The sequence below is a fragment of the Cydia amplana genome, chromosome 8 (assembly GCF_948474715.1).
Source record: "Cydia amplana chromosome 8, ilCydAmpl1.1, whole genome shotgun sequence".
Taxonomy (NCBI): Eukaryota; Metazoa; Arthropoda; class Insecta; order Lepidoptera; family Tortricidae; genus Cydia; species Cydia amplana.
This window is the reverse complement of record NC_086076.1, coordinates 1,177,364-1,193,835: the sequence shown is the minus strand read 5'-3', so window position 1 is coordinate 1,193,835 and position 16,472 is coordinate 1,177,364. Positions and strand designations below refer to the sequence as shown.

At 37.6% G+C, this 16,472-nt stretch overlaps 1 protein-coding gene across 1 annotated transcript; it reads right to left on the bottom strand.

The window, feature by feature from the left end:
* Positions 1–1,095: 1,095 nt before the first annotated feature.
* On the bottom strand, positions 1,096–5,230 carry LOC134650366 (uncharacterized). Its single transcript, XM_063505318.1, has 4 exons — positions 5,225–5,230; positions 2,651–3,450; positions 2,041–2,602; positions 1,096–1,776 (listed from the first exon to the last, which is right to left on the bottom strand). Exons 1-4 carry the CDS (start codon positions 5,228–5,230, stop codon positions 1,276–1,278), a joined length of 1,869 nt encoding a protein of 622 aa, XP_063361388.1. The 3' UTR covers positions 1,096–1,275.
* Between the last annotated feature and the right edge of the window lie 11,242 nt (positions 5,231–16,472).

Genomic DNA, 16,472 nt, shown 5'->3' with positions numbered 1-16,472 from the left:
CGAAAATACTGGCGTCAAAATTGGTATTCTTGCGTCCGCAATCTTGTCAGTAAAAAAAAAGGCGCGAAATTCAAATCTTCTATGGGACGATATCCCTTCGCGCCTACATTTTTCAAATTTGCCGCCTTTTTCTACTGTCAAGATCGTTGACCAAGTATGTTTTAGTTTTCTTATAAACAGAGGGCCTACCGCCAAAACCGATTTTCGCAAATTACGGGGATCTTTCTCTTTTACTCTCATCAAGACGTAGTGAGAGTGACAGAGAAAAATGCCCGCAATTGACGAACTTCGATTTTCGCGGTTATAGCCCTGAAATCAGTAGGTACCCCTAGTGTAAATTTCATTCGATAGCGTTACATGACGTACACGTTTGCGTTAAGATAAGTTCTGTATGAGATTTTGAGTTTCCAAAGCGGCCCGCTTGGTTCAAAATCCCATACAAAAATAGACATAACGCAAACGCGAACGCACTTCACGCTATCGAATGAAATTTACACTAGGCTAGGGGTGCTACAGGGTTTGGAGAAATTGGAGATCTGTCGCTGGACACCCCATAATGTATTATGGGTTGATAAAACACCCGGTATGCATAGAACGAAGATGATCAGAAAAATAAAAACACATCAGTAATTTTTATAAAAATGTAATTTACTATCTTAAAATATAATTAGTTAAAGGCAGTGTTGTTTCCACATTTTTTTTGAGTATTTACCATTCTATTATAATAATTAAAATACATACTTAATATATCACTAGAATCGGGTAACTTCGATGTTTCCAAGAATAAGTACTTATCTGTCAAAATAAAGTACTAAACGAGAAAAGGCAAATACATACATATTTACAATTTTATTCTTCTTAGTATTTTTACAGAAGTTTTTCTTTCATCCGTTTTGATTTAGCAAGATTTTGTTCTCGGCTGTCATTTCCATACATTTTATTTAACGTAAACATTTAATATACATTATAACATTTATTAAAATGACAGGTTATCTGCTGAACTGTACATCCGTATCACTTTAATTTAACTTACACTGTTTTCTAGAGTGTAATAGTTTCAAAGTGATGAACAACAATTTTATTAACTAATTTTTATAATGAATTCTTTATTTTGACAGAGTATAAGCTCGTTCGTAATTATTATACATCGTTAAAACAAATTTTAGGCCTCAAACCCAGACCTAATAACAAACCTTACTTCAAAGTACTAAGAAAAGTACTTTTTGGTATCACATTTATGGCAACTGTGAATATATTTAGGTACTTTTATCTAACTTAGAAAAAGAATGGTACTCGCGGTTTGTCGTAGAAGTAGCCTTGGTCTTCGATAAAGGGGGCTCGGGTTGTCGATGGGGGTAAATAGATTGGGGGAGCTCTGGTCGTGGAAGGAGGAATGTAGATTGGGGGTGCTCGTGTTGTAGACGGGGGGATGTATACTGGAGGTGCCCTGGTGGTAGAAGGGGGTAAGTAGATTGGGGGAGCTCTGGTTGTTGGAGGCGGTATGTAAATGGGTGGCCTTGTTGACGGTGGGATGTATGGAGGTCTCGTGGTAGATGGGGGAAGGTATACTGGGGGCGCCGTGGTTGACGGAGGTAAATAGATTGGAGGAGCTCGGGTTGTGGACGGTGGGATGTACACTGGTGGTCTGGTGGGGTATGTGAAGGGGTTTGAGGGCTGAGGGTAGTAATAGCCTGTAGTTCTAGTCTGTGGGAGTTGGGTGGAGTATGTGGGTGGGGGGCGTGTGGTGGGCGGTGGCGTAGGCCTCGTGGTAGGGGGTGGAGGACGCCGCGTTGTTGGCGGAGGTGTGGGTCTAGGCGTAGTCACTGGGGGTAAGTAAGTAGATGGCGGAAGCGGTCTCCTGGTGGTAGTGATTGGGGGTAAGTAGGTCGATGGGGGGAAAGTTCTCGCGGTTGTGGGGGGAGTTCGCCTAGTTGTAGTTGGTGTTGGGTAAGTAAATGTGACGCTAGGTTTGGGGTATGTGTAACCTGTAGTTCTAGTTTGTGGTAATTGGGTTGAGTAAGTAGGTGGTCTTGTAGGGGGCGGTGTGGGCCTCGTGGTTGGGGGTGGTGGAGGCCTTGTTGTCGGTGGACGTGTGGGCCTAGGCGTAGTTACTGGTGGTAAGTAAGTAGAGGGTGGTAATGGTCTCCTAGGGGTAGTGGGAGGTAGATAGGTGGAAGGAGGGAAAGTTCTAGCCGTAGTTGGGTAAGTGAAGGTGACGCTTGGTGTGGGGTAGTTGTAACCTGTGGTTCTAGTAGGGTATAGTATTGTGGAGTAGGTCGGTGGTGGTCTTGTGGTTGGGGGTGGTGTTCTGCGAGTTGTAGGTGGGGTGGGTCTTGGCGTAGTTACTGGGGGTAGATAAGCAGTAGTCGGTCGCCTAGTTGTAGGTGGTGGGGTTGGACGAGGTGTGGTTACTGGAGGTAGGTAAGTAGAGGGTGGCAATGGTCTTCTGGTTGTGGGGGGTAAGTATGTGGAAGGAGGCAAAGGGCGCCTAGTAGTAGGGATCGTAAAGGTTACGCTTGGCGTGGGGTAGGTGTAGGGGGGTGGAGTTCTTCTTGTGGTTGGCGGGGGAGTTGGACGAGGAGTTGTTACTGGGGGCAAATAGGTAGATGGAGGGAGTGGTCTCCTAGTAGTTGGTACTGGGGGCAAGTAGGTGGATGGAGGGGGTGGTCTCCTAGTAGTTGTTACTGGGGGCAAGTAGGTGGATGGGGGTGGTGGTCTCCGTGTAGTTGGAATAGGGGGTAAATAAGTAGATGGAGGAAAAGTACGAGCAGTGGTTGGGGGTGTTGGGAAAGTGAATGGGATGCTGGGTTTAGGGTAATTGTATCCAGTGGTTCTTGAGACGGGGAGCTGTGTGGAATAAGTGGGGGGTGGTGGTGGTCTTGTTGGGGGTGGAGGCGGAGGTCTTGTTGGTGGTGGTGGGGGCGGTCTTGTAGGTGGGGGTGGAGGGGGTCTGGTTGGTGGGTTGAAAGGTATACTGGGCCGCTCGTAAACGTAGCCTTGCGTTGGCCGCGGCGGCGGCGGCGGTGGTCTAGTTGGCGGAGGCGTTGGTCTGGTCGGAGGTGGAGTTTGCCTTGTCGGTGGCGGCGGAGGCCTCGTTGGCGGCGGAGGTGGCGGTGGGGGAGGCCTAGTCGGCGGGTTGAAAGGTACGGTAGGCCTCTCATAAACATATCCTTGTGTCGGCTGCGGCACGTAGATATTATTCTGGTTCTGCGGCTGCGGGAAGGGTATCTTCGGCTTGGGGTAGAAGTAGCCGTCCTCGTCGAGGTCTGCGCGGATGGGGGCGCCGAAGACGGCGTAGTTCTGGTTGGGGAAGCTGGAGATGTCGGGCTCCGCGCATGTCTGCTGCAGCGCCAGCAGCACCACCGCTAGGTGCAGTGTCAGCCTCTGGAATTGAGAGAATATGGAGTTATTACAAATGTAATTACAGTACGCAGTAAATGTACCATCACGCTCCGCGATTGTTGCGCCATTTAGGGGCCTAGCTAAATTGGTTGATCAATACTTATGCTATAGAATTTCCAATTTAGCTAGATTAAATTAAATAACAATCCCGTGTGGTGACTGTACCATCTTTATAAATTAAAAAAATGCTAAATTGAAGCCCATCATATTTTTACACTTGACTGTACAGGTTATAAACATTTTTGGCAAAAGAATCGCTTCGATATATATTAAACCTAAATATGTATGTATAGACTTCTAAGTTGTTTAGATAACTGTAAAATGGAAATCGAAACAATATTTTAATTAAAGAAGTTCTCTCATTGAACTGAAAATGCAAATTTGTCTCTAAATAAAATTGTTAAATATGTAAAGTATGCTAAATATTTGATATTGTGTAGGTACATATTTATTAAATTAATTAAGATCGTAACATTGATAAAATATACCTAAGTACCCAAGTTTTTATATTTATTTCAGTATAGCTATGAGTGCTTATGCTAATAGTGAAAATAAAATTAAAATATTTAATTTTCATAATAGCTCAGCGTTTTTGAGGCATATTTTACTGAACACGTGTAAATATTAGGTACCTATATGTCAAGGTTGTTTCGTAATATAGTTAGCGCCTTAAATACTGTTTGTATGCACATGTTTGGTCTAGCCACAGTCAAAATATTATACAGTATAGAGGTGGTCTATACCACCTACTCTACTCTATAGTCTATAGAGTAAATAAATATAACGAAAAAAATATCGACAAAAAAAATCGGTAACTAAATTTGGGTTAGTGTACTGTTACTATATTTACTGTGTTAACCTTTCGGTCGATCTAACAAATTGCCTCCACTACGGTTTTATGCGATGTCATTAATCTTTTGCTCGTAAATGATGTCATTATTAAATGATTTGTTCAACTGTCAGACACTTCTACAGGTCTTTCTAGCAGCTAATCTAAACAGCTACATAAGGCCCGATTCGGATTTTGAACTAGATATCTATTAGATATCTATTAGACATCACCAAGATTTGTCAGTGTCAAAAAAGTGTCAAAAGTGACGTTTTTGTTAGAAGAATTGTTACTTTTGACATTTGTTTGACAATGACATATCCAATCTAGTATTTAATATTTGACGTATGTTAAAGTTCGAATATGGCTGAGCTACATAGACAAGCTATATGTATATAGGTATAACGACATTCTAATTCCGTCACTGCACAAACGGCAACACTCTCTGTCCATCGGTGGACCTTATGTCTTTTGTAATACGGTTTACAAACTGTCAGTTATCAGTGTGGGCGATGGTACCGAAGATACGAGGATTAAATACCTACCTATTCTTTCTCCGACCTTGAACTTAGTTACGTAAGATGAGTCGGTGAGGTTCAGTCAGCTTCTGTTTTTAGTTATTTCAAGTGTAATTGGGGTCAAGGTCAGGTTGGCGAGCAACAGTATTTAATAAAAAAGTTAAACTTAAAAAATAGATATTGATCATAGTCATAGTAATTTATTTATATTTTAAATATTACATGTCAATTTATTTAGGTATTAGGTTCCGTTGTTATACAATACTCAAATTAATTAAATAATCAGCTTAATTAAGATATCAGGATAGGTACAATTACAATGTTAGTTATTCAATTAAATTAAGTAGATACATTACATTATTATTAATAAAATACATTTACAAATTATTCGGTAGGTCAAAAAAATCCTTAACATCGTAAAAAGAGTAGTCCAATAGCCATTTTCTTAATTTTTTTTTAAATATTTGTGTACTACCCGCATTCTTCTATTGAATTAATTGGGTCAATTTCTGAACACGATTTTTTTTCTGTCCGTGATGAAAATCGCGGGTTAGCATCAGATAATACTTACCATTTTTTTTTTACATAAAGAAGTCACACTTTCACACCGAGTCCCATATGAATTCACTGATTAGTTGGTTTTTAGAGTACACATAAAAATACCTAAAGGCTCAAATTACTACTCCCGTGCCCTGTCCGGAATCTACTTTTAAGCATAATGAAAAATCCTACGAAAAATTCTACATTAGTATCACTAATTTAGTGTCAAATACTTAAACTAGATGATATTTACTATCACTGAGCACATATAGGGTAACGGCACCAGTGGCCAGCCAGGTACCAGTGGTCAGCCTTTTGAGTCGTTTATTGGTCATAAATATCTGGTATATTCGTTTAAACGAATCGCGAGTACTCAAATAGGAGCTTTGATTCCTTATTGGTTAATAAGTCACACGACAGGTGCGGTGAGGGAACGGGGGGAAGAAATATACTCGTTCATACAGGTGCTGTTTGTCGACGAGTGCAATAGTGTCATGTCCGCCATATTTTTTACTGCACGTGGTGTTCTCTTAACAGGCAAGAAAAACTATGTTTTAATGTTAAAAGTTATTGTTTTTGTTAATGATTGGTTTATTTATTAGTTTATCTATTAAATTGCATTATATTTGAATGAAAATATCAATATTTCACTTATAAATTGAGGGGGCTGGCCACTGGGTAACACTTTTTTCCAAAGAATCCAGTGCCCAGCCCCCCACGGCTGACCTTTGGGTTATTCGTTGATTTTATTATTTTCGAGCCAATGCGACCGTTAGGACCGTTAAATTTACATTTTCAAATTTAGTTAGGCATGCCCTAGTCAATTTAAAGTAAAACCCAGTAGTCAGCCGCATTTGAAATAACGTTTTAATGCGGCTGAGCACTGGGTTTCGCGGATCCAGTACTCAGCCATTGACCTTGCTTGGTACGTCACCGCCAAAAATATGTCCACATTTTTAAACCCTATCTCATTGAAATAAGGTTCAAAAGTGTATACATATTTTTGACGTTAACTATACATAACTATCATTTTGCTTTTTCCTGGTCGGTATATGACTTTGTTTATTAATGATAATTAGATCTGCATAGACTCGATTAATTATTTTTTACCGAATACCTACTAGGAACATAATTATAATTATATTACCTGATTTACCTCGTTAATTTTTGACGGATTAATTATTAGAAAATAAATATTGCGATTCTTAGTTTGCAAGAATAGTGTTAGTTAATTATCTATGGCCAACAAATTTCGTGTCATAAGAATTGTATGTACCTATAAGATTTTTTTTTATTAAATAAGTAAACAAGTAGGTAAGTAATACATATATGCAAAAAAATTATAAACTAAGATTAAAAACTACAACTAACTACAATAACGATAAGTAACAAAAATTATAAAAATATTTAGTTTATATAGGCTGAGTACTGGGTACACAGAGGCTGCTTACTGGATTTTGGAGGCTGACTACTGGAGAAAAGTGCCACTTTTTGTTTAAACTTAATTAGAGATATTATAAAGAGGATTGTTGTTTTTTTAAATATTTTGTTTTAAAACTATGATAAACAATTGATCTAACCATGTCATTTGTTTAATTATCCGACTAATCCTGTAGAAATGCCGAACGTTCAAACTTAAAAAAGTCGTTATAAGGCTGACTACTGGTGCCTTTACCCTACTATTAACTTAATTGTGGTAAATATCTTGTGATCGATGTTTAAATTTTGTCCGAGCGCGCGAGTAAAATTTCGTCGGCAAAACTCAAAGGGCTCTGACAGCCGACGTTTGTATTTGAACCGCCTCGTGTCCCGCCTCACCTGTACTGGCAGTATTCGGCTGTCTCTCAAAGCAAGCGGATGTAAGTCAAGCCGCGGCGTGTTCGAGCAAATCGCGTAAGTATTTCGGAATCCGGGTGGGCGACAAGTTTTTTCTAATTTCGATGCCCCTTATAAATTTTATTTTCCACATAGCTTTTCAATGACAATTGTCATATTTAGGAGCCCTTTATGTATCTTTATGTAAGCGATAACATATCAGTTTGGTCAAACACGATTTAAATTTTTGGCGAATTTTTTTATTACGAATTCTAATTTCCGTGCCCTAATTCCCATAGCAAATTTACCTAAAACAGCTGATTAAGTGGCACGGGAATTAGAAAGTATTACATATATTGTCAACAAATCTTTTATTGGGGGCACTGTAAGTTAATTGGCAATGTTTACGTCATATTATTATTACATATATATATTGGCATAAATACAAAATCAAAGATTTTATTTAATAATTCATATTACATGTCAAATCACAAACAAAAAAGAAAGTAAATTAAACCTATGCTAACACAAAACTAAAACTAAAAACTAAATATAAAAAACTTCCCCCAAATCACTCCCTTCCGGCATGGTCGCAAGAACGCTAGCGGCGTTGCCCCTCTGCACCGCCAGGCTTGGCCTCTGGGCAAAGAAAGCGCCAGCCCTATGATCGCCTGAGATGCCTACTAGCCGAACCGACACTTCTCTGACAAAAACCCTGGTGTCAGACGACCAATATTGGCATTGAATATATATTATATGTAATAATAATACGACGTATATCTGTCTATTTTACATTTAAGGAAATATTAAAGAATGTACAAAAATCTGTGAATAGTTTTTTAGTATAAGTACTATAGTACATACAGGTTGGACCCGAATAACCCGGGCAATTTTAATACGTAAGGTAAGGTGGGGTAAGACGACACCGGGGTAAGACTATCACTTGTATGGAATCCTTGTACTGTTAGTCTTACCCCACCTTACCTTATTCATTGATCATATTATAACATTAAAATATTATATAAACATAAAACTATTTCTGGAATTATTACATATTATAATACCTGTACCTAAAGTTACATGAAACAAAATGAATCACATTTGCAATGTTTTGTTTTTGTAAATTTGACAGCTGACAGCGTATGCCGTATAAAGTTTAAATATCTGGGAGACCGAGCTTTGCTTGGAAAACATATACCTACCTACCTAAAAACTCAAAAATGCGCGTTTTTCCAGAGATAACACCTACCTAGATCGATTTTTCACCCCAGAAAACCCTCATATATGATCAAATTTCATCGAAATCGTTAGAGCCGTTTCCGAGATCCCCGAAATATATACAAGAATTGCTCGTTTAATAGATTAGTTGTTATAAATTAAACCGTAATACTATTAGATACCTTATTTGGGTTCCGTAGCCAAATGGCAAAAAACGGAACCCTTATGGATTCGTCATGTCTGTCTGTCTGTGATAGTCTTACCCCGGTGATAGTCTTACCCCACCTTACCGCATATGTGGTTAAACAATTTTTTGTGTTATGAATTTATGAAGGCAGCATATTCGATTTCTTCAGATTAACTTACACAATAACTTCTTCTCTCTGTGCCCCTATTTATTTCTTAGTATCATTTCCTATACGGCCATATACCAGATCATACACCTTGTACCTATCTACATGCAGATACATAATGACACTTTTTAATGAATAGTTTTGTATGTAAGGCGGACATGTTTACGCAACTACTCAAAGTATTGTTTTGAAATATGTATATTTTACTAAGAAAGAGAGATTAGTTGCCATTAAAATCAAGGAAACGATTAGTCAAATACGTAGTTTTTAGTGTATCATACTTTCGTAGATTTGTCGTCCGAAACTAAAATTAAAGAAGATAAATATATTCGATGCCGCTTCAGTATGGTTGAAGTATATTATTGTAGATTAAAATATACATAAATAATAGTTTTAACTACCAAAATAAGCTAAGAAAACAATTCCTGTGCCATGTTCTAATTTCCGTGCTAGTAAAATCTAATTCCCATGGACACACTAATTCCCGTGCCCTGACCAAAATTTTAAATTGAAATAACTTTTATAGTTTTATGAATTTTTTTACCCCATAAGAAAATTAATGTTTATTATATTTTTTATCAAATTATCAGCATAATTTTTTTTGTGTAATGTTGGTATTTCAAAATTCCATGGGAATTAGACAAAAATGCTCGTTTGGTGAAATTGACCCAATTGTACATGTTACATTATTCACGTGGAATTGTTAGCCAAGTGTATAAATATGGGTGCATATAACTTACTCAAACATATATCCCATAGTTCTTAATTCGCTGACATAAGAGCTATGGGACATATAGCTGGTCAAGCAAATCTTGTCAGTAAAAAAGGCGCGTATTTCAAATTTTCTATGGGACGATAACCCTTCGCGCCTACATTTTTCAAATTTACCGCCTTTTTCTACTGACAAGATCTGCTTGACCTATTTTTAAACTTGACTGTACGATTAGAATCAAAATGTAAAAAGATACAAACCTAGCTGACTAATATTCTCTTCTAACCTATGTAATATTTGTCAATGTCATACTCATTCGACAAAATTTAACTTTACGAAATATCACTGACTGACGTAGTTCATAAATGGGCTTGTCACGAAAAAACAAATATTAGTCAAAAATGTTCGTCGACATTCGATGTTTAATTAAGACACCTTACATCATTTGCTTATGTTTTACATCAATTACCACAGTATTTGAAGGAAACTTAATAAATCTTGATTTGATTGTTTTGTAGTAGGTATAGTAAGCAAAAATGACGATGATTATTTGAATAGCGAGGCCTTCTGACACAGGTACAGTGGGCCAAGAAAGTGGTCTCCCACCCTACGGTTGAGGTTCGTTTGAACGTCATGAGACAACAAGGTCGATTTACTTTAAACTCAGTTAGAAAAGTCAACCTTAGCGATCGTTAGATCTCGCAGAAACTTTTGTCAAAACTGGTAGACCACTTTCTTGCCCCACTGTACACTATACCTCTAGAAGGTCTCTACCCCTTTTCATATACAGATGTAGTGCATAATTGTTTTCCATCGTATTTTCTCTGAAACGTTCGTATTTGTCATGCTACTTCAGTCAACCTCAGTACTTTTGTACCGAGACTGACTGAAATAGCTCATGTTCGTATGTTTCCGCGAAAATACGATGGAAGTTTAGTTTGCCATGAATAAACGAATTTATTCTTATTCTTATTCTAAAGATCGTTCCATTGCACCGTTGTCTTTTGAAGTTGTGGGTATTGTGACGGACGTCAAGATCACTAGTTATCAAAATCAAAATAATAATATATAATAAACAAAAACAATCACGTAAAAGAAATAAAATAACAATAACTTCCAAAATTAGAGACTTAAATTAAACAGTAAAACCTCAGTCTCAAATCAAGCATGAATACATATGCAGTTAACAAAAATAATTAACCTTTTGATTGTAAAGATCGGTTAATTATAATTATTCCCATTCACTGTAAGTAACTGCAGTTAACTAATAATATAACAAGATGTATTGATTCAGTGATTTTGATTGATGATATCAAAGATCAATGTGATGGAAGAGAATGATGATGATCCACTTGATACCAGGAGTAACTATAAAAAACCGGCCAAGTGCGAGTCGGACTCGCGCACGGAGGGTTCCACACCATCAACAAAAAATAGAGCAAAACAAGCAAAAAAACGGTCACCCATCCAAGTACTGACCCCGCCCGACGTTGCTTAACTTCGGTCAAAAATCACGTTTGTTGTATGGGAGCCCCACTTAAATTTTTATTTTATTCTGTTTTTAGTATTTGTTGTTATAGCGGCAACAGAAATACATCATCTGTGAAAATTTCAACTGTCTAGCTATCACGGTTCGTAAGATACAGCCTGGTGACAGACGGACGGACGGACGGACGGACGGACGGAGGGACGGACGGACGGACGGACAGCGGAGTCTTAGTAATAGGGTCCCGTTTTTACCCTTTAGGTACGGAACCCTAAAAAATACTATTCTTTATGGTATTCTGTGAGCGAATATGAGACTAGTAACTTTAAAAAGAATCTTGACTTTACTAACAGATCACAGTATAAATATAACTGTCACATTGTCACATCAGTCAAAAGTAAGCCAGTGTTTTTTTTACATTCGTTATTTGTTTTACTTATAATTGGCACCTTTTAAGTATATTTTGGATCATAGTTTTTGAAATGTCACGTTTTTATTGTTTAACATATCACCACCTTTTAAGGATAATTAAATTGCCCATTTAACAAGGTATCAGTGACAAAACCACGCTTATTATTATTATAAAAAGCATCTTATTAAACAACTTCATCGCGGTAATGATGATTTGTAGTTTCGACAATTTAACGAGGTGTCTTTGTCAACAATAATAAGGTGTCTTTTTATTTATTTCCACATGAGGTCCAAGGTTGATTGCAAATTTTCTCATGACTGGTTTTTTTTGATAAATTGACCGCTTGGTCCGCAATTGACTTTTTATGGATCTCTCTCTTTTTTTTCTTCTTCTTATTTCTTTTCGAATCTAAAATCGTCTAGACAGTGACATAGATATGTAAAAATAGACCCATGTATTTATCATATTTATTTTACTAATTCACCGAAAATACAGTCATGATTTTGAATTGAATAAGTCACAACAAATTTTCAAGTATAAAAGTCTCCAAATTTTTGTTACCTCACGGCCTAAAATTAGTATTCTGTTAATAACACACTTAATAAATGAACAAACACGTATATTTTACACACCATTTAGGCAATATTGCACGGATATAGACCGAGAGCACACACACAATGAGGCAAGCGGCGCCAATACATCCGTCACACCGTTGTCAGAAAAACTAGGCTGTCGTTTCCACAACTAAGCAATACTTGCACAAACCAGCCCTAGTAGCACGGTAGCATTTTTATCGTTTATCACCATGCCTGTCACGTTCTAACAAGTATGTAAGTGCGAAAGTGACGGGCATAGTGATAGTCGATAAAAATGGAACCGTGCTGAGCCCGCAGGAGGTATAAACATAAAAAATGTCTCTAATCCGTAACTATAGCTGGTGAAACAACTTTGTCAGTAAAAAAAGGAGCAGAATTCAAATTTTCCGTGGGACGATTACCATTCGTGCCTATTTTTTAGGGTTCCGTACCTCAAAAGAAAAAAAACGGAACCCCAATAGTCCGTCTGTCACAGCCTATCTTCTCCGAAACTACCACAGACATACAATTCGCATGGAAACTATTGGACCAATTAAGTTGAAATTTGGCACACATATGAAAGTTTGTTACCCAAAGACGGACATATTACGTAAACAAATGAATTTTAAATATGGAGGCCATTTTTGGGGAGTAAATGAGAAAATTAAAAAATAAAGTTTATCAAGCTACATCATGTAAATCATGTTATATATCAAATGAAAGAGCTCATTGGAAGAATCTCAAATAATTATATTTATTTAATAATTTTAGAATTAATAGTTTAGCAGTTATTCAATTTTGAAAAAATACACAAAATAGTTCTTTACCTATAGACTCGATAGATGTCAGGAAAACCTATTAGAAATGTGCTGTCGAGCGTGAGTCGGACTTAATGTACGGAACCCTTGGAACGAGAGTCCGACTCGCACTTGGCCGGTTTTTTTTAAATTTGCGGCATTTTTCTACTGACGGAAATGGCTTGACAGACTATCTAGGGACTCTGGGAGTTTTTGACCTTGGGAACTTTCATGGATCCACCATTAAAAGAAAATGAAAATGAACTATTATGCCATTTAGTTACCTTAAATGTAGGTAAGTACCTACTTAGTACCTACTTATTCAACTTACTTTCACCGCTAAACATTCCCAGAAGTTAACGGAGTTAAATAAAAACACCGTGTATAATGGCTTGTAAGAGTTGATGTTCTGTAGCGTTGTACATTTTTCCGTCTAACGTCTGTTAAACGCATTGTGTAAGGGGGTCATCTTGCCTAATGTAGGTTTAAATATTTAGCGCCAGGTTAGGCATAGAAACGTGCATGGTGGATAATATGCGGTAAAAACTGGGCTTAGCGAGCGATTGCTAAAATTGATCCCTATTAGCCTTCCGAATAGGGATCAATTTTAGCAATCGGTAAAAACAAAGTTTCAAAACTACAAATCAATGGTCTCCTAGACTAGTCGGTATGTAGTGACCCACAAAGCATTTTTTTCATACAAAAAAAAAAATTACTCAGCACTCGGACAAAAATCCATTACGAGGCATATTTTTTTAAGAACTGCGGGTCATCAATTTGGTTTTGAGCTCAGTACGGATATGATGGTGGTTCTTGTCTACGTGACAGCGTGATAAAACGGTGTCCGTCACTTTCTATCCCACGGTGTTAAACAGTGACAGTTATTTTATCACGTGGATAAAGATGGATAAAGCTATCCATAATAGGCCGGCAGTATGCGAGTGCCGTGTGCCATATGGCTAAACTGTACATCGATTTGGGTTTTTCTTTGAAATTGGGTTCGTACGGCTTCCACTATATGCAATAACAATAACATTTTACTGCTACTATTAAGCAACGTGGCATCTAAGTGATAAAGCTAGGTGATTCCATCTAGCCAGTGACAAGCCGGCCAATTACCTGATTGAAATAAGAGCCACTTGACACCATGCACAGAAATGTATTTACGATTAACCCACGTGAGCTTAAGGTGACAGTCCATTTCCAACCGCAGCTGCACTACTGTTCATTTTACTATGGAAATCGACAGTAACGGCGACGCGTTCAGTACCTACCAGTAGTGCAGCTGCGGTCAGAAATGGAATGTTACCCTTAAGGTGACATTCGGATGTCAACTGCAGCTAAAGCCTGGGTTATAACCGCGAAAATTGAAGTTCGCAAATTGCGAGCATTTTTCTCTGTCACTCTAATTACGCCTTCATTGAAGTGAAAGAGAAAGATCCCGCAATTTGCGAATTTAGGTTTTCGCGGTAGCCCCTCTGACCAGGAATAGATGATCGCGCGCCATGTTGCGGAATTTCACTGGAACTAATTTTTTCATACTATACTGAACTGTCATGAGAATAACAGCGCCGTCTTGACAATAATCATATATTACTGGTCAAGTTTACTATACTGTTGCGGCGTCGTTCTTGCTGCCGCAGTAACATCAAATCAATTTCCTTGATAAAATGAGTGACGGAATGAACGTCGAAATCGTGGCAGTAATGCGGCGGCGAGTGTCACTCATTTTATCAAGAAATTTGACAGATACAGCGGCCGCAACAACGACGCCGCAACAGTAGTGCAACTGCAGTTGACATCCGAACGGCTACATTAAAATAAAATATTTATATTAATTTCGACTACAGTCAGCAGTATTGTTACTAAACTGAAATAAATGTCATATACTAAGAAAAAGTGACCCAAAGCCTCCAGTGCCCCAGGCTGGAATCGACGAACCAGCGTCCTCTGCTATCGCGCTGCCTGTTGCCACTCGTCCACCGGGCCACAGCGGCATAGGTCGAATTTTCCAAATACCTATATATGCACTTCATACTGAAGGCTTATGGCGCTCAGTATTGTTACTGCCGTCTGAATTGCTGCAGAAAATGTCAAAATCAAGTTTGATGCCTACGAATATATATAATATTGTTATAATGATATGCAGCAATGCAGTCAACAAGACTGCACTAAAGATGATGCTGTCTAAATCCGAATGTAACCTTTAGTGTGACTAAAAGGGCAGTATGTCAATGTGAATGTAGCGGCTTTGTTTTTAAATTAAATAAAGCGTAACAATGGAGATTTTAATATTAATTTGTTAATTTTAAAATATCCTATAGACAATTGGGCATAGTTGTAAAGACATGAAACTCAAGAACTAAATAGAGATATACCTAGTTAAAGCCAAGAAAAGTCTGCAATGATTTTGATAGCATGCGCAATGCAAGTGTTAAGTATTTATACGTCATAATAGAAGTTGACGTTGACGTTTAAAATAACATTTGCACTGAGTGTGCAATATTGTGTTGCAGACTTGTCTTGGTCGAACTCTATCTACAGTCAGTAGGAGAAGTTGATAGGCAGGCGAGGTGTTCAGACATTTCTTTTTCATTAAGTACTTGAGACAATAAAAGAAAATCTTTTAAATTTTCTAACTTTACCCAAAAGGCTTACGTAGGTAATAGGTACCTAGATAATTATACGAGTACCGTAAAATGGGGTGAGTAGGCGCAAAACTGACATTCAAACCTCGATAACATTTTATTTTTACATATGCAAATTGAATGGTGTTGGTATACTGTATATAATAAGTGTTTCGGACGTTTGTATTTTAGTTTTTATTTTCTTTTGGGTGGTTCCATTTCATAACTTTGACGATAAACAGGAAAACCCACCTCAACCCGTAGTCCCTCGTATTTGGGTGAGTTGGGTTTTCATACAAAGGTGATTTTGGAAGATTGTTGGATCGATTGTTTTTATTATGAGTATTACTATAGCTCCATTTTAAATTGGAATACATTATTTTTGTAGCAGTAGCCTTAAAAACCCATCTCACCCCCCTTTCATCCCTTCTCTCCCCATTCATAACCCAACTCTCCCCGCGAACCCTACTCACCCCATTTTACGGTATCCAGGTAAATTTAAGTTTACTCAGCCTTCAAGTATTACAATAAGCAAACTGTGTGACGGGGTACGCAACATATACTTGTATGCAAATAAATATATCTATCTCTAGTTATTAGGTACCCGTAAAATGGATGTATCTAACCCTGTTATAATAAAAATCTAAATAAAAAATAATCTATAGCAGTTCTTGACAGGCAATAGTAAACAAGCATATTATTGAATACTTTGTAAAATGCATCATACGCATGCAGTAGTTGGGTTATGATGAAACAATTCCAAGTTAGATTGTAGACAACATTTGTACCTAGGTTCTTTAATGGTCTAACTTTGACCTTTAAAGAGCAAACATTTTTCTGGTCTATAAATCAATGTATTTTAATGGATGTTGTAAAAATAACGTTGCAATAAAAGTTGTCTTAGAATTTAAATGGTCCGGGCGGGGTGGGGACTTGGCCTACCTAGTTATTTAATTTACAAAGCCTGATTATAATAATACTTATAATTTGTTAGTAGGTGACGAAGCCTGTAACTGATTTGTTTTTTCAGCACTTGACGAAGCCTGCGATGCTAATCACGAACTTGTTTTTTTACTGAGTATCATAATTATATGTAAAAATAAATACTTGAATTGGGACTTAAAGGTATTTAATAGGTATAATGCTCTTTATCGGGTTAATAAAAAATGTCGAAACTAAATTAAATTT

What these genes read in the sequence shown, in the direction of transcription:
- LOC134650366 (XM_063505318.1), bottom strand. An exon ending in AGACCACCCCCTCCATCCAC is followed by an intron (nt 2,603 to 2,650) that starts CTACTTGCCCCC and finishes CCCTCCATCTAC; the next exon opens with CTATTTGCCCCCAGTAACAA. An exon ending in CAACCACGAGGCCCACACCG is followed by an intron (nt 1,777 to 2,040) that starts CCCCCTACAAGA and finishes CGGCGTCCTCCA; the next exon opens with CCCCCTACCACGAGGCCTAC.